This window comes from Anabrus simplex, chromosome 3 (assembly GCF_040414725.1).
Source record: "Anabrus simplex isolate iqAnaSimp1 chromosome 3, ASM4041472v1, whole genome shotgun sequence".
Taxonomy (NCBI): domain Eukaryota; kingdom Metazoa; phylum Arthropoda; class Insecta; order Orthoptera; family Tettigoniidae; genus Anabrus; species Anabrus simplex.
In genome coordinates, this window is record NC_090267.1 from 359,771,492 (window position 1) to 359,791,240 (window position 19,749).

Here is a 19,749-nt window from a genome sequence, read left to right on the forward strand (position 1 = left end):
TTTTAACTTCAGTTCTGTATTTTTTGTTTGCCTGTTTTCATTAGGATACACAGTGCTTGCTACAGTAGAACCTCGATAATTCAAAATCGGTCAATTCAAAATTCCACCTAATTCGAAGAAGTTCTCGTTCCCGGAAAAACATGAGATACGGTTTTTCATGTTATTTAAATTGTTTAATTCGAAATACGGATAATTCGTCATTCGAAGTACAATGTCGGCCCCATTACCGAAATTCTTACTTTTAATTCGAAACTGCCTTTACGTTTTAAAACAATAGTATGTTACAGAGTAATTTAAATTCATAATTTATCTGCGTCATGATAGAACGCGTCTTGCGGAACGTGCAGGGGTAGCGTTCTGCACTTTCACATACTTTGGTGTGTCTACAATGTGCTTCATAATAGCAATTTGCAGTTTGAGTGAAATCTGAATTCTTTTGTATTCAACGTTTTAAGGAATGTTGTAATATCACACAGCAGGCAGTGTGCAGAGAAATAGAATCTGCCATCACTGGCGATGCCGACAGTTGACGAAAAAGCGTGGCTTATATAATCAATTCATAGGCACCGAACAATATTGTCATTGCCGATGAAACTGCATTGCTTTCTTTTAATGCTGAGCACAAACTGTCTTATGGTTTTAAAGGAGAAAGTGCCAGCTGGGAAATCGTACAAGGATGGGGGTTCATTGTACTGTGTTGCAATGCACACAGAAACGAGAGAATTCCTCCCCTCGTCATAGGAAAGTTTGATTAGCCACAATGCTTTAAGGGCATTGGGTACTTCTTTGTGCAAGTACAGGGCATTTAAGATGCATTTTGGATTTTTTTTTTTTTTTTTTCATGGCATTTGAAAGGTTTAAACTGTGAATCAAGGTTAACTGCATGCAGTAACGGGCCTTAGAATATTTTGTAAAGCGGCAAGGGTTGGCACCACTGAATTACGAATTGGCGGTTAATTCGAAATCACGTAATTCGAAGTCCGGTTTTTGCGTCCCAACGACTTTGAACTAATGAGGTTTTACTGTATATTGATACTTCAGCTGGGGCCGATGACCTCGATGTTAGGCTCCTTAAAACAACAATCATCATCATCATCGATACTTCAGCTTAACAATAGTTTTCATTTGTTAAAATTGTTATATAATAATAGGTTAAAGTAGTAGTAGTAGTAGTAGTAGTAGTAGTTTTTTTTTTTTTTTTTTTTTTTGTTATGGCAGGGGAAAATCTTTTAAAGACACCACTCTGTGTGGGAGTTGGATTTCCACCAACTAAAAACCCCTGCCCTCTTCACTCAGACCATTCTGGAACTGCTTGTCGGCATGACATCAGAATGGAGTGATGTATGTAATGAAGTTCTTCCTTTCTCTTCTTTCTCCTTCATCCCCATAATGCTTGTCGCCATTGCCTTTACTGTGTTCCAGGCAAACGGGCTCTCTAACATAATCTGAACCAGATTCCCTGGCGTGAGTTGTCGGCCAAGTTGTTGGCAGGCTTTTCTTCGTTCTTCTTCCCATCGAACACAGTAGAAAAAGGTGTGTTCTACTGTATCCCTTTCAGAACAGTACCAACAACCATCTCCCTGCGTCTTTCCCATCTTCATGGCGTATACGCCGAATCTTCCATGTCCTGTCAGGATCTGCGACAGATAGTAATCTACCTGCCGATGTCTACATTTAAGCCAGTCTCCTATGTTGGGTATTAGCTTTTTTGTCCATTGGCCAACATCGGTTGTGCCATCCCATCGGTCTTGCCAGTCTAGTAAGAGTTGGTTCCTCGAGGCTTTCTTTTCCTCAGCAGATATAGTTGCACCCCTTTCATGCCAAAGTTTTCTCTCTGCAACGAGGAGGTCAATGGGAATACTGGCAGCTACAACTTGTAAAGCTGCTGTCGAAACAGTTCGATATGCACAGGTAACTCTGAGCAGCATTTTCCTCTGTACTCTTTCCATAGCTCTTCGGTGAATCTTCCTCCTGAGTGCATTGTGCCAGATAGGTGCAGCATAAAGTAAAATGGAATATACTGCAGAGCACATAATCTGTCTCTTAACTGTTCTTGGTCCCCCGATGTTAGGCATAAGTCTGGCTAATGCCGATGCCTTCTTCTCTGCCTTTTGGGTTACTGCCTTCACATGTGCACCAAATGTGCAATTCCTGTCAATAAGAACCCCAAGGTATCGTACAGACTTTCCTGGGATAATCACTGTATCATTTAATAAGAAACGGACATTTTTCCAATTCCTGGAACCTTTCAAAATTACAGCCTCAGTCTTATGTGGAGCCAATCTCAACTTATTATTTACCATCCATAGGTTAACTCGTCTCAGTGATTCATTTACTCGGAAGGTCAGTTCTTCTACATTCTCTGCTATTACCACTATTGCAAGGTCATCTGCATAACCAATAGATGTTGTCCCTTTTGTCAGCTGCAGGCGTAAGACACCATCATATAGAATGTTCCACAAGGTGGGTCCTAGGACAGATCCCTGTGGAACGCCAGCACTCATTTCAAGATCTTCTAAATCATGAAATCGTATTCTTCGTCCTTTGAAGTACTTAACGATTATTTGTTGTAGATACTGAGAAATGTTCATCCTACGAAGTTCTCTCAAAATAATGCTCCAAGAAGCAGTAGTAGTAGTAGTGGTAGTAGTGGTAGTAGTAGTAGTAGTAGTAGTAGTAGTAGTAGTAGTAGTAGGTTTTTTTTTTTTTTTTTTTTTTTTTTTTTTTTTTTTTTTTTTTTTTTTTTTTTTTTAGCAGGGGAAAATCTTTTAAAGACACCACTCTGTGTGGGAGTTGGATTTCCACCAACTAAAAACCCCTGCCCTCTTCACTCAAACCATTCTGGAACTGCTTGTCGGCATGACATCAGAATATTACATGTTATAAACCTCATTTTAGGTCCGTATTGAAAATTTAACAGTTCAACAATGATAAAGGTGTTTTAATTTATTCCACCTATTCAATACTTATATTATCACGTATAGTTGTTACATAATTAAATTCTTAGTTACATGGGACATGTTTCGCCCACAATTAAGGGCATCTTCAGCCTAAATACAATAATCAAAAATACAACTAAATTAAAAGTGGACGTTAAATACAATCATCAAAAATACAACTAAAATAAAAAGTGGAAGTTAAAAGTTTAGTCTGTTCTTAAATTCAGAACAATAAAATTGTGAAAAATGATAAAATAAAAAGATGCTAATGGAAAACTGTCTTATGATTAAACTATAATCTTGTCAGAGACTAAAACTTCTATTAAAATTCGAATTAAAACAGTTCATATAAAATATTGGAAAATCAAAGTGGTAGTAATAAAAAGCCAACGACATGAGGGCGTGTACACAAGCATAAACTTGATTGTCATGAATACAATCTTTCAAGGCCGTTGATGAAATTCGTAGTAAGGCAGAAGATTGTATTCATGACAATCAAGTTTATGCTTGTGTACACGCCCTCATGTCGTTGGCTTTTTATTACTACCACTTTGATTTTCCAATATTTTATATGAACTGTTTTAATTCGAATTTTAATAGAAGTTTTAGTCTCTGACAAGATTATAGTTTAATCATAAGACAGTTTTCCATTAGCATCTTTTTATTTTATCATTTTTCACAATTTTATTGTTCTGAATTTAAGAACAGACTAAACTTTTAACTTCCACTTTTTATTTTAGTTGTATTTTTGATGATTGTATTTAACGTCCACTTTTAATTTAGTTGTATTTTTGATTATTGTATTTAGGCTGAAGATGCCCTTAATTGAGGGCGAAACATGTCCCATGTAACTAAGAATTTAATTATGTAACAACTATACGTGATAATATAAGTATTGAATAGGTGGAATAAATTAAAACACCTTTATCATTGTTGAACTATGACATCAGAATGGAGTGATGTATGTTATTAAGTTCTTCCTTTCTCTTCTTTCTCCTTCATCCCCATAATGCTTGTCGCCATTGCCTTTACTGTGTTCCAGGCAAACAGGCTCTCTAACATAATCTGAACCAGATTCCCTGGCGTGAGTTGTCGGCCAAGTTGTTGGCAGGCTTTTCTTCGTTCTTCTTCCCATCGAATACAGTAGAAAAAGGTGTGTTCTACTGTATCCCTTTCAGAACAGTACCAACAACCATCTCCCTGCGTCTTTCCCATCTTCATGGCGTATACGCCGAATCTTCCATGTCCTGTCAGGATCTGCGACAGATAGTAATCTACCTGCCAATGTCTACATTTAAGCCAGTCTCCTATGTTGGGTATTAGCTTTTTTGTCCATTGGCCAACATCGGTTGTGCCATCCCATCGGTCTTGCCAGTCTAGTAAGAGTTGGTTCCTCGAGGCTTTCTTTTCCTCAGCAGATATAGTTGCACCCCTTTCATGCCAAAGTTTTCTCTCTGCAACGAGGAGGTCAATGGGAATACTGGCAGCTACAACTTGTAAAGCTGCTGTCGAAACAGTTCGATATGCACAGGTAACTCTGAGCAGCATTTTCCTCTGTACTCTTTCCATAGCTCTTCGGTGAATCTTCCTCCTGAGTGCATTGTGCCAGATAGGTGCAGCATAAAGTAAAATGGAATATACTGCAGAGCACATAATCTGTCTCTTAACTGTTCTTGGTCCCCCGATGTTAGGCATAAGTCTGGCTAATGCCGATGCCTTCTTCTCTGCCTTTTGGGTTACTGCCTTCACATGTGCACCAAATGTGCAATTCCTGTCAATAAGAACCCCAAGGTATCGTACAGACTTTCCTGGGATAATCACTGTATCATTTAATAAGAAATGGACATTTTTCCAATTCCTGGAACCTTTCAAAATTACAGCCTCAGTCTTATGTGGAGCCAATCTCAACTTATTATTTACCATCCAAAGGTTAACTCGTCTCAGTGATTCATTTACTCGGAAGGTCAGTTCTTCTACATTCTCTGCTATTACCACTATTGCAAGGTCATCTGCATAACCAATAGATGTTGTCCCTTTTGTCAGCTGCAGGCGTAAGACACCATCATATAGAATGTTCCACAAGGTGGGTCCTAGGACAGATCCCTGTGGAACGCCAGCACTCATTTCAAGATCTTCTAAATCATGAAATCGTATTCTTCGTCCTTTGAAGTACTTAACGATTATTTGTTGTAGATACTGAGAAATGTTCATCCTACGAAGTTCTCTCAAAATAATGCTCCAAGAAGCAGTGTTAAAAGCATTTTTGACATCTAGCGTTATCAAGGCAGCCCATTTCTCACTGCTTTCTGCCTGTATTTGAATCACCCTCTCAATAGCTTGGGTTGTGGTTCTACCCTTTCTAAATCCAAACTGGTTCGAAGAAAGTCCTCCCTGTTGTTCAAGTTCTTTCTCCAGTCTAGTTTTAATCAATCCTTCGTAAAGTTTGCTCAAGGTGTTTAATAAGCACAGTGGCCTGTATGCTGATGGATCTAATGATAGTTTCCCTGCCTTCAATAACAGCACTAGCTTGGCTACTTTCCACTCATCGGGGAATTCACGCTTTTTTAATAAATCATTGAAAACTGATAAGATCCAACCAGGTGCCACCTCAACTGCATACTTGATGGCTTCTGGTGGGATTCCATCTACACCTGGTGCCTTACCAGTCTTCATATTGCGTGCTACCTCTTGTAACTCAACCACAGTGAACGGTTCTGCAACACAAAAATCTGATTCCGTTTCAAGTCTGTCATTAGTACAAGGGAACAACTCCATTGCTATGGCTTTCCTTCTATCAGCTGGGAGCTGAACTGGTACCCTGTTGATTATTCGACCGGTCACTATCTTATATCCCGCTCCCCAGATATCACTGTCTAGATCTTCGCATAGCTTTTGCCAGAGATTTCTCTTAGAATCCTTTATTAGCTTCATTAGTTGCCTCTTTGATGCCTTATAGTCAGCTTCTAATGGTATTAAGTTGACTTGGCTGATTTTTTTCCTAGATCTTGTAAGAATTCGTCTCTTGCGATTGCAGTCTTTCCTTTGCATGTCTATTTCATTGTTCCACCAGTAAGGGACTCGTGTTTTATATTTTGTTGATCCCCTCAATCGGCTGGTCCTACAAGCATCTTTAAGAGCAGTAGTTACATCTTTTAGAGTATGTTGCACTGTATCTACAGTTTGTGACATCCACTCGATTGCAATTTTAAAGGTTTCCCAATTATAGTTCCACACCGTTTTCGTGATATCATTAAGCTTCTTCGATCCCTTAACTTGAAAGTAAATAAAACGATGGTCGCTGAGAGATTCATCTTCCATAGTAGTAGTAGTAGTAGTAGTAGTAGTAGTAGTAGTAGTAGTAGTAGTAGTAGTAGTAGTAGTAGTAGTAGTAGTAGTAGTAAAATTTGGTTCATTTTGTGTACGATCCACCTAGTGCTATAAATATTGGTGTTTAGTGTTTGTTGGTAGGCATAATTAAGATCAGAGATATTGATTTAAATTTTACATTGAAATCTTCTGTTGGTGTTCGGTAGATTATGTGTTATAAGTTACATAGGTTAGATTTATTCTGTTTTGTATCTGGGTTGGAGGAAATGATATTCCATTTATTTATTACTTTTTTGTTTAAATATCTATCAGAGAAGTAAGAGAGGATCTGAAGGAAATAGGCCTTACAACAGAAGACACCACAAATAAGATAAAATTGAATACAAAACTCAAGAATACAAACCTCCGCTTTACCCTTACACAAAACAAACCAACAACACGCATATTTTCAACTGAGGAAAGTGCACGAAGATCAGAGCGTCTGAAGAAGTACTGGGAAGACCATAAAGCCCAAACAATCCCTTCAAAGAGACCTGAACGACGGACTGACTAAAGTGATCCTATGTGGTCATAAAAGAAGAAGAAGAAGATCTATAATTTTGTTGGTAAGGATACAGTTGAAGGTAGTTTATTATATGGAGTTGTACCTTTCGCACTTTCTACGTTTATGTTTGTATAGGTGTTATACTAGACATAATACTTCGTATGGCACTTCTGTTGCATCGTATTCAAAAGAAGCAGTTTCTTTAAAGAAACTATATTATAAAGTGAACATATGAAATACACATTGACACTGGATTCAGTTTATAGCAGAAAGCAACATAGTTGAGTCACACAGTGAGGATAAGTTAGAACCCATGACCAACTGTAAAAAATGCCATGATAGGTTGATGTGGTACAACAAGAAAAAAACACAAAAAATAGGAAAACACAGGTTAAGACAAGGATCACAGAAACAAAAGGTAGAATCTTAATAAAAACAAATCACTAATAAAAGAAATTAATGCCAGTACACCTTAGCATTTACCTCAAATCTCATAAAAACAAACTGGAAGCTGTTAACTAAACTAAAAAAAAAAAAAATCTAGTTGAGAAGCAATTATCCCAAGTAAACAACCACATATTTAAATAAATTGAATTGCAATTAAATTAAAATGTCTTAACATAAACACATCAGCCAATTGAGGATAAAAATAGATGAATGCAAATATATAAATAATAATCTACTCAATTTTTATACCTTTTATACCTTAAATTCATTAGAGTAACCGTGCCTTTGTCTTAGAATAAGTGAAGTAAAACTTTACTGAGATTATAAATAGAATACACTTATGGAAAATCTGGATTTCAACAAAAATAAAGAATATAGCTACAGGGGTGGAAGTTGTTAAATAATAATAATAATAATTCCGGATAATAAATTTCAAGAAATAATCAAAGTAGGGTGGAGAAGAATATCCCAGATAAACACACGCTTGAAGTCAATAAGGCTTAAAACAACCACTCCATGTGGCACCAATCACCATGTCAAAATTCAGTAAATACCAAAGAGGGAAAAGAAAATGTTAAATCACTTCACAATGAGTTTGGTAAAAGGTTTAGCTTGAATAAATTAAAATTAGAGCGAATTAGAGCAAAACAAGCAGAGCTAGAAGTTCAAAATAATTCCAGTTTAAATGAGAAAAGCTTCAAAAATATCAGAGCACCAAGTCACAAGGCAAGACTACAAGCCCACTAAAACATAACTCAGCACTGAAGAATAAACCAAAAAAGAATGTATCACACCAAATAATAATTTAATGTAAACAGGATGGAATCAAGTTCGGGATACACCAATGCACAAAAATAATCACACATTAGTTAACAGCACCACTCCAATTAACAAGGTAACATGGAACCACCAAGTCCACACATCCATCCAAATCGAAGGCTAATAACAATCCCCCAAGAAAACACACACACCCACACAAAACATGGGTCAAGGTAAGATCAGATATATTATAGGGGGCCAAGGAAACAAAAACCAACCAAGAAAGAAAGTACCAAGACCGACTACAATATATTAGACTATAATATCAAAAACTAAATGGTGAGTGTCATAGGGGCATCAGCATATTAGATTTCTTTCCTCCAGGAACTACCAAGATAAATGTCAAAACCACGTAGGCCTACTTTGTAGACAATAATTGAAATGATGTACGATAAACAAGATGATGATTACGAATATATTACCGTAGTTAGATTAATGCATTACCTTAGCATTATTTAAAATATAAATAACACAACACTGATGTAACGAAACATGTAAGCAAATATGACATGCAGTTGATACATTTTATCTAACAAACAACTGGTTCCACTTGACATAATAAAAGGAACAATGTCATCCTTTATTACTAAGGTTCACGATGGTGGTAGATATCCATCAATGCAATCCTACCTGAGCAGTTACAGAATTATTAAGACAGAATTGCTACGGTAGGAAATTCAAAGTAAGTTAATGTGAGCATATAGGCTGGGCACACCTCTGTTAATCCACTATTTAGTTATTACATTCAGAAATTGGATAGTGCCCTCAGAAATAACAGTACACTCATTATGTAAAATCGTCCGACTCGTTGGCTGGAAGGTCAGCGTACTGACCTTCAGTTCAGAGGGTCCCGAGTTCGATTCCCGACCGGGTCGGGGATTTTAACCTTAATTGGTTAATTCCAATGGCTCGGGGGCTGGGTGTGTGTAGCGTATTCAACATTAGAAATCATCCTAGATAGGGCCCTCATCTTCACAGACATGCAGGTCGCCTAATAGGCCGTCTACTAGAAAAAGACCTGCACCAGGCCTCTCCGGAGACCATACACCATTATTATTATTATGTAAAATCTTATGATATGTTGTTACGTTATGATAAATGCTAATAGCTAGACCAATTTTCTCTCGATAACTGTGGGATGCAAGGATTTCCTGGTCACATATAGAGCAAGCTTTAATAGTATTCGTACAAACCTATTCTATTAAAGATATTCATGATGAGATAGAACCATGATGTTAGTTCTTTGTGTCAACTGATAGACTCGTGGATATGTGTGAGAAATTGTAGGAGGCCATATCAGAAGCTCTGGTGGATATTGTGCCCTAAGCTGAAACGAATAACTGCAATATCATTCCAAAGCAAATTTTATTTTCCTACATATAGCTATATCCAAATCACTATCAGGAATGAGCATCCTCAAAAATATTCACTAGGATATAAATCCTATTGGAGTTGGAAAGATGTTCGGAATTGTAAATTGACTCACCAAATTGTACAGCTTACCCTAGCTGTTATACAGAAGGTCTCGGTTGATACACACCTATTTTATTATAAAACAGCTTCACATTCAAGGTACTCAACACTTCAAAACAGGCATTCCTTGACAAGATATTGTCAAATCTACCATCATAGTGTACCTTAATAAGAAAAGTACTATGATCCATGTTAAGTGGAACCAGGAGTTTGTTGTGAGGTCATCAAAAGTAGGTCAAATCTTGGCAAACTTCAACTCGTCTCCTTAAAATACTATCACTTTCTGTTGGATAGAGATGCTTCCTAATCACAAATCTTGGTTCCAAACGTTGAATGGTTTGGCCTTTAACTTAATTATCCCGGTGTGTATTCCTCATATATTTCTCCCTTAGAGCTGTTTATTCAGGGAATTTAAAAGCTGAAGTACGGTATCTGCAACAGTATAATTCAATCTACAACCTGGTACGCAGCACAAACGATCCATTTTAGCAAATGCTACAGCCATTATAGTACAACAATAGACTCTGTTATGCACAATTATTTACACCTCTAACACTATCCCTGCCAACACAGTATGAATTACTTGTTAGTGATTACGTGTATGGAATTTTCACTACCGCATTGTAATCAAAATTGACTTTCAACTTATTAGGTCGTGTTAAATACATTTAGTATGTGTTGAATAGACGTGAAGTACAGAACAAAAATGGCCAACCGGACGCCAATGGGATCCGAACCCACAACCTCCCAATTTTGGGTCGGGTGCTGTACCAATTGAGCTATGGTGGCCTAGGTCATCTTTGTTCTGTTGGAAAGGATCTAAGCTGCAGGTCTGGTACTACTGCCATCACACTGTAGAATGCATTTGTAAGTCACGTTTAATCTACAACCTAGTACACAGAGCATACGATTCATTTTAGCAAATGCTACAGCACTTAAGCACTCCTCTGCCATTATTTCATTGAATATGCACACTGATCATTCAAATCAGTGCCTCAGAGTAAGGATTGAATAGCTCGAATGCTGTGATGAACCAGTGTGTTACGTACCAGTAGTATCAGAAAATTTATGAATCAGAGGAAGAGAGAGAGTTATCTAACTCCCCAGCTACTTCCCACCATTATTCAGGCGGGTGTTACACTCGGTACGACCGGGCGAGTTGACCGTGCGGTTAGGGGCACGCAGCTGTGAGCTTGCATCCAGGAGATAGTGGATTCGAACCCCACTGTCAGCAGCCGTGAAGATGGTATTTCGTGGTTTCCCATTTTCACACCAGGCAAATGTTGGGGCTGTACCTTAATTAAGGGCAAGGCTGCTTCCTTCACACTCCTAGCATTTTCCTATCCCATCGTCACTATAAGACCTATCTGCTTTGGTGTGACATAAAGCAAATTAAGAAGAAATACTCGGTACGCACCAGTAATCCTCTCTATCAGCAACAGAACACACAAAGCACATCACAAGAAACAATGGTCAATATAATGTTATTGTTGATCAATTTTATGAGCTTTCTATATTGTAGGCCTTCACATTTAGTTTTCTTTTGACTCTGTGATATTAGAGCGTCTTATAAAATTATTTATACTGTAGTTCCTTATTCTCCGACTTTTCATACAGATTTTCATTAAATTCTGTTTACCCATTTGCTCATGACTCGGCGCTGATGTGGACTTAGTAACAAAAATCCAAATTCTTGAATATCTCTGTGATCATAACCGGTATGGTAACAATGTATAAGACATAAATGATCGGAGACTTAATACTATATAACTTTAGTTATGTAGTATTTATCAATAGGACCACTAATAACATAAATATTTGAGAATTAATTTTAGACCCTCCCTAAACTACCATTTCACTCAGCATGAATAAAATTATTTATGGCCTAGATTGTAGCGACTTATTCCCCGACATCGCATACCAATTTTCATTAATTTCTCTTCAGTCGTTTTCTCGTGATGCATGTACATACATACAGACAGACAGAAATTACAAAAAATTACAAAGTGCATTTTCTTGTCACTATGGACACAACTGATACAGAAATACCATCCTATTTAAATTCTGAGTAATGTACAGACAAACTCTTATTTTATATACTGTGGAACCTTGATTCTCCGTTTTTGGAGGGACCGTGGAAAAAAAAGGTACAGCATGGGAAAACAGAAAATCCGGGAATGAATGAACCATCAACAATTTGGCTAAACTTCACAAAAATGAAATATGTATACTTTCAATCTTACAAACACCCCTAAACCAAACCAAACTACAGCCCCAATGGGCCTTCCGCCTACCAAGCGACCGCTGCTCAGTCCGAAGGCCTGCAAATTACGAGGTCACACATGGTCAGTGTGACGAATCCTCTTGGCCGTTATTCCTGGCTCTCTAAACTGGGGTCGCCATCTCACCATTAAATAGTTCCTCAACTAAAGGTAATCGTAGAATGAGTGAACCTGGAACCAACCCTCATATTCAGGTAAAAATCCTGGCCTGGCTGGGTATCGAACCCGGGTCCTCCGGGTGAGAGGCTGGCAATTTAGACTGCGGGGCTGGCTTCAAGTATTAATTACCGGTATGCGACTTAATAATCTTGAAACTTTACATTCAGTTTTACTGGGGAAAATTCGTCAGTTTCCTCTGAAAACTTCTTTCAGTTCAGCAACTTTGATCAGCCAAACTCTTCGAAAAATCTAATACCCGTAACGCCAAGCCAAACAACAATCGACCACAAGTAGTTTTTAATTCCCTAATCTAATAAAATAAAGCGCCCAATATGATGGCGAAATCCCTTTTTTAATCTTCCATTGTAATTTGGTCACCGCTATACTGTTCGTTGTCAGTTTATGGAAATCTTGTACCACGTAAATCCACCTACATCAACTTTTAAAGTTTATGTCCAACTCGAGAATATGGTTTTGAATGTAAGTATCGATTCTCAGTTCTCGAATGCAATATATTCAGTTCTGCTCATCACTAATCACAATCAAATTATTGGAAAGAGAACAAATGTCATTAATACTTCCGAAATTACTGTTATTCACAACCTTGAGTTCAGCTAGAAAACACACTCGCTGTACAAGTCGGTACGAGTGCGAAATGATACAAAGTTTTTAAATGTAACGTGCGCAAATAAAACAACTGCAGTTTTTATAACATTGTGACACAAAAACATGAAATTCCCAGTCTTATATTAGGATCAAAACAGTAATAGGCAATCCCAAAATCTCCCATGGCTTTATGTATGTAAGGTGCTACATCTGTTCTGGTCTCGATAACATAATCATATACAATAATATTAAAATACCGGTGCTAAATTTGTTACTTGAGAAGGAGCAGTTTTGATTCCTGCCTGAAAGCCCGGTGACTATACAGTGCCCTGAGGGAAGTGCCGCAAACCTGTTCGGCGATACACTCGAAAAAAATAAAAAATTAAACATTTAACCCTGGACACAATGTAGACGTTTTGCAAGTACAAACAATTGACAAAACTCATTTCGTCTTTGAGTAGAGCTGTCAAAATGCACTCTGTCTCCTTCCAATTGTTGCGGACACTCTCTGCTTTATGATTTCTGAGGATTCTCTAAACAATACCACCCGAATGTGATGGTAAGATGGTCCCTTACGCAAGTCACCGTCGATCGCTGTTCCAGTAGGTAGGGTACTTCCTCAAATTACCACAATGATGGGACGTTAACACCACAATCCGTAAGTATGCCGTAGCCATCCTTTCATGAGATAGTTTCTTGAAAAATGCTTGAAGGAGGATTTAGCGTTGATGGGACTGAAATTTCTGGATGGTTGATCCAAGTAATAGTTTCTTCGAGGAATGGATAATGCAGGATTTTTACAATGTGATTTAATTAGGATGTTCGCGTCACCACGTAATTTGAACGAATAATACGGGAAAACGGAGTTTCCAGGAATGTATAATCGAGGTTGTACGGTATATAGGTAAATTTTGCATAGAACAAGCTAAAATTAAATCGTAGTACTGTAATTAATTTAAGATAACATATATCAATTAAATGAGTCAGTAATCCATGCATCCCTAAAGTCTGCATTACTGCACTTATAAATTAAATTTTTAGTAGGTAATTACCATAACTAGAATAAATGGAAAAACAAGGAAGTAACTGATCCAACGCAATGAAATAAACTTTAAGCAACTCAAACTTAGAGGGAAACAGAAAATAAACTACAATTAATTGAACTCAACAAATGTAAGTAATATCATCAAAAAAAAAAAAAAATATTATGCAGATAAACAAAACATAAGAAAATAAAATTATAAAAACAATAATAATATAAATAATAATATTGTATTGGCAGGAAAACCACACCTCATTGCGTTAGGAAGAAATGCCAACCCTGAACATCTGGAGGTTGTCCCTCTGCAGTTAACAACCGTAGTTGTAAATCGGAGCTTGCTCCACCCATGGTTAACTACCTTTGAAAGTCAACCATGGAAAGGAAAATGAACCTTACTGTACCGTACTGTAGGAATGTATGTTTGCATGACATATTTACCCGCCCCTCTGTGAAAATTGGTCTGGTGGACTGTATATCAATATGTGGCTGGAAGGCGTGACCAGTCTTAAGGGAAATAATGGATAGGAAGAGCATTGTCACATTCACAGTTTTGGCATGTTAGTGACGATATGAGGTGACTTAATACTTAAGATGACTGAATACAGGTAGTATTTAGGTGAAGTTCCATCAGGTATGTAGTGCCATGAGGGGCATGTATTGAAATGTGTTCTCAAAGTCCAGATATATCAGTACTCTGAAAAATGAGAAAATTAATTATTAGTTAGAGTAGAAGCCCATTATAGCAAGAATTCATAACAGCGAATAATTTACTTGCTGTAGCGGATTGTCATTATATCCAATTTTTTGTAAAATTTGGGGGGAAAACCCACACCTTAAAATACGTATGAAACGGCAATCCGTTTATTCAAAACTTGCGTTTTTTTCCTTTTTCAGATTTCCATACTATGGCTTACTCATAAGTTATGTTTCTAATTCTGAGACAACGTAAACGCATATGGTCAGTTTCATTCTGAATAATTAGAGCAATATTACTCCAGTAGTTTTCGTGGCAGACGTTTCAGTTTTCTTATTCAAACCAAGTCACCTAGCCTAACTTAACCTCATATGTATCATGAAAACATATTTAAAGCATCAGTAGAGTAATGATAACCTTTTCGCTATAAATTACTTGGGAATAGCCTTTCCGAAATTTAACCAGACTCGAGAAAATATGGTGAAACCTCGTAGTGTGTTCCTCATTGAGACGATTTCTCATCTAGCATGTTGTAAATTCCCATTCCCAATTCATGTCATATTAAATCTATTCTCACTTGTCGCGTTACAAATTTTCATTATTACTGCTCAGTAGATCACATTTCTCCCAGCCCTGAAATTGTTCTTTGTCATCCCTTGTGAAAGGAATGTTATTTCCAACACAGATTAGGGCCCTTGCCACAGGAGTCACGTCGGGTAAAGTTACACGAAAACGGGAAATAGTCTTGAATTTTGGAGATTTAATGAGTAAGTTATATTTTCAGCAAGCAAGCCATTAGCCTCAGGAAAGTTGAGTTTTGCTTTCTGGTTTTCATTGGTATTGCTGAATAACCCAGTAAGCATGTTTATGTTTGTATTTCATATTCCATTCTGAAGTTAGAAATTTATTGTGTGTTGAATGACACATTGAAGGGTAGCAAATATTTTTCGCATGATAGACTACGTAAGGATTAGGAACATAACCATGTGAAGTTGACTAGCGTGGTGCATATTTCTCTTGTGGTAGCCCCGTTATAGATACTGAAAAAGTAATGAAATAGCTTACTAATGAAGACAAAAATCCAGGAAGTGGACAGGCATCTACATCTTTCGACTGTGGCACGTATGTTGAAACTCGCACCTTCGATTTTCGACTCAAGTCGATCAAAGTGTTGTTGCATTCAAGATGAAGGTCAAAGTCATTTCTCTCGCACATGGCCGAGTTTAACCTCCAAATTCTTGGTCAAAAAGTGTGACCAGGAAACAATCTTTAACCCACTGGTCCGAAATATAAGGCTTCAGCTTACATTTGTTTTAGAAAGTGTGTGTTCTGCAATAATGCACTGATACTCTTACGAGGCCCACTGCAAGCTTTTCTGTATGTGTTGTCAGGTGTTTTACACACCTTTTAATATACTATTTTTATTTAATAAGCCCCAGTGGAGAAGATTTCCATGTTTGTTCTCTCGTCTTTTTCACACCTTTTAACACACTCATTGCATCTTTAAAAATGGTGGATAGCCTATATCTTTGACTGTACCTGTGCTTACACGACATAGAATGCACACATGTCGGGAAAAACAAACCATATCAAGTGTTTACATATTCGTATTGGATAGTTTTTATTCGTGTTTTCAGTAGTAGGTTTTTTTGCTTAACACATCTTTCCTTGTCCCCTGCAGAAATGCCTAACGAGGTTTTACTGAAGAAAGTAACCTCCAAGATCAGTCATCCACTCTGCCCTGTATTTTGAGGTGTATCACATTCTTGCTTAATTTCAGTACATAGTTTTAAAATTAAGCGATCGTTTACTTCAGCCTTTCTTTTTAACGAGTTAGCTACTGCTATCAGCCACTTTATTTACGCATTTATTGCCGAAACATGTTCTCTTTCATTTCGAATTGTGCTTATAGAACACTAGTCGATGAGTATTACTAATTGAGTCCAATATCACCTTAGAGTCCGAATGTCGATGAGATTGTTTGCTAGTGCACATAGCGAAAAATCTATACCGAAGATGATTGATCACATTCAATATAATCTCTGGAATGTATAAATATTCATAATGGAAACAATTGCGCACGCTTAATTGCTCATAATAATGGATGCATCAGTGATAGGGTTCTCACTGTAATCAATCTTCAAGGGACAGGAAAAAGCTGTCGTTATGACGGAGTTCTTGCTATATGCCATACTCGCTATAGCGGACTTGTACTGTATTTGGTTTATGAAGCTGAAGATATCAAGATCAGAAACATGTGTTGATATCGAGTATTAAGAAAATTTGGTATTATTATTATTTTTATTATACATTTCGGATAAGTTATATATTCTACAGAACCTTTAAAACTAATATTAATTAAACTGACATTTAGTTCTTTAATAAATTCATATCTTCATTTTAAAGACATCACTGATTAACGGTGAACATATGTACACTTAGGTGAAAGAGGATGCCGTAAATGATGATGATCCACTTATGGCCTAATAGTAAAGAATGTAATTGATCAGCGAGATATTATGTATGGACTATTTAATGCAAATTGCCTTTCAAGTATTTGATCCAAACATTGCATTAGTGGCATTTTTCTTTTCTTTCAGATGATTGTGAAATCTGAAGATGGTAGAGAGATAACTCTAGACTGGGAAAGAGTGCGCTGCTTTGAGAAGGAGGTGGCCACAATGTTTCTTTTACATGTAAAAGAGATCAAAGAAGCATTGTAAGTAATTCAGGTTACTATCTTGTAGGAGGTATTTTATTTCAGTACTTTCTTTGTGATGGCAACAATCATTTTCCATTCATCGTTCAACTTGAAGAAATCTAATTTGATTACGTGTTTAGGGTATTACCATTTTCTTTTCCAGGTAATGATTTTGTATACTTTATTGTAAAATATTTGTTGTTTCTTCATTCTAATATACTTTCTGTCATTGAGATAAGCAGTGATATTACTGATGCTACTCAGTGCTGATTGTTTCATGATTTTGTATATGAAGGGAAAGTGCTAAATTTTTAACAATATTGACTTAAATGAAAAAAGAAATGCTACAAGCTGTATCTGCAGTTGAAAAATGGATTTTTTTATTGGAACTTGACACAAATTTTACACAACTTTTCCCTGTTCTTCAAAGATCATAAAATATAATGACAGTGCATTAGCCTTCACCAAGCAAAAAATTAGTGTGAAAACTTGTTCATCATACTCAAGTTTGAGCTTGTTTTAGGAAAGTACAGTAGAGTCTCGATTATCCGACGTAAATGGGACCTGGAGTACGTCGGATCACCGAAAATGTCGGATAATACAGAATAACTTTGAAAATGAACTGAAACAAACACGAAGGCTAAAATAATGGCATGCTTTACGGTGCTCTATTTTTACCAATTCAGTTGTACAGTACATGCAGTATTAAATGAAAACATTCCAGATGTCTTACGAAAAGATACTTTTCTCCACAGATATTAAGCTACCTAACACCGTACCGTTTTTGCCACCGATCACGCCACCCAGCACTGGCAGGAAAATTAGGGTCCCTTTCATTAAACTCCTTCTGAAAATACACAGCCTTTTCCTGCAAAATGGTGCCAGATATAGGCAGGCCCTTTTCCCGGTGTTGAGATACCAAAGAAATAGTGCTTCACTTAATTTTTCGTACTGACATGTTTTCATTTTTTTTCTATGCTCTGGTAGAACACAACTTTTCAATTCCTTTACTTCTGTTTTTTCCAGTCTGCCACTGTAACACGTCCAACACCATAATCTGAAGCCACATTTTGAAGAATTTCCCCTTTGTCCAGTCTCTTTAATGCACTCAATTTGCGTTCTATAGAAACAGTCACTTTCTTCCATTTACTCGCCATACTCACAGAGGATATGAAAACTATAACATCCGCACCCAACCAATACTACAATGACTGAAGACTCGCTGACCTGTCCTTGAGAAAAACCCACTCCTACCGCCAGCGTTCAGACCAGTGCTTGTCCCATGGTCGCACCCTCCACAGCGGGTGTGCCTGAATTTAGTCTCCACCAAAAGTTGAAATTAAGTCTAACAGTGTCGGATAAGCGAAGGTCGGATGAGCGAGACTCTACTGTAGTGTGAAGAACATACAAACTACCTTACTTTTTGTAATTTATGTGTGTAAAATACCTATAGTGTGCTTGCAGAAATAAATTGAAATATAATATTATTGTAGATACAATCAACATCCTTTCTAAGCCATTTATGTACTATGCTTATGGTATATACCAATAGCCAATACAGGCAGCATCAGTATTTTTGTATTGTAATGTACAAACCCTCAGTTGTGGTTCTGTGGTTCTTTCCTGCACATCACACCATCTTCCATTTGTGCATAACAATGACACCCACTAAGAATAGAATCTCTGTTACAAATTTTTTTTTAACTTTGCAGTATTAAGTAACTCATGTTGTTTTTGGTTAAATTTAGTAGACAAGTTGAATTAAAAAATAAATTGAACTCTCTTTGTTTGTCAGGCAATATTACAATGCAGAGTGCATGTGTATGATCTATGTATGATGATCTGTTTTCTTAAAAGTGCCCAAAGAAAAACTATGTATTCTAATCATCATAAGTTTACTTGAATGAAATCAATTGTAGAAAGAATTTATATATTTTCTATTGAGTATTTTGTTATGTTGTCATTTAATCTTCTTATGCTAATTTTAAGAACACTTTCTCTCTAAGCATTCATACTTTGTCAATATATGAATTTTTCATGTAAAACGGTGTTTTGTGGCTGAAGATGTTAATAATATATGAAACATGTACCACTTTTAACCAATAAGTTGCCATAAGCAATTAATGTATCGACAAGCTGGAAAATAAAAAATACTTAGTTGTGAATCTGTTAAAGTGCGATACGGACCATGAAGCTGATTTTTATGTAATAAGGGGATTTTACGTCATATATTCATGGGTACAGTGAAACTCTATGAGAAGAAAGTATTAAGAGAGGTGAAAAAATATGAGAGAACAAATATGAGAACTTATTCCGCTGGGGCTTATAAAATAATAATAGTGCACTGAAAAGTGTTAAAAAATCATACAACCAATATGAAAACATTTGAATGGGGCCCATAAAAAAATCAAAGTATTATTGCAGATCACACTCTTCCTAAAACAAATGTTAGAGAAAGCCTTTTATTTTTAACTGCAACAGAATGACTTAGGCCACCATTTTAATCGAACTAAACGTCGACCGAGGAAGATACATTCAAATGATCGAGTCAAAACTGGAAGATGCAAGTTTCAACATTACGCCAACTCTGCGCACTTAAAGATGTAGGTGCCAGTCGACTTGCCGACAAACTTTAATTTTGTCTTCATTAGTAAGGAATTTCACGACATTTTCCGTATCCATAATTAGGCTATCACAAGACAAATATGCACTACGC

The 19,749-nt window shown here is 36.8% G+C and overlaps 1 protein-coding gene across 1 annotated transcript in view; it reads left to right on the forward strand.

Annotated features, from left to right (window-relative positions):
* Positions 1–19,749, forward strand: part of Top3beta (topoisomerase 3-beta) — a 177,236-nt gene that overhangs the window by 37,015 nt on the left and 120,472 nt on the right. Inside the window, exon 6 of the mRNA XM_067144503.2 lies at positions 16,933–17,051. Within this exon, the coding sequence (XP_067000604.2) occupies positions 16,933–17,051 (119 nt within the window). The remainder of the gene's footprint in view (positions 1–16,932; positions 17,052–19,749) is intronic.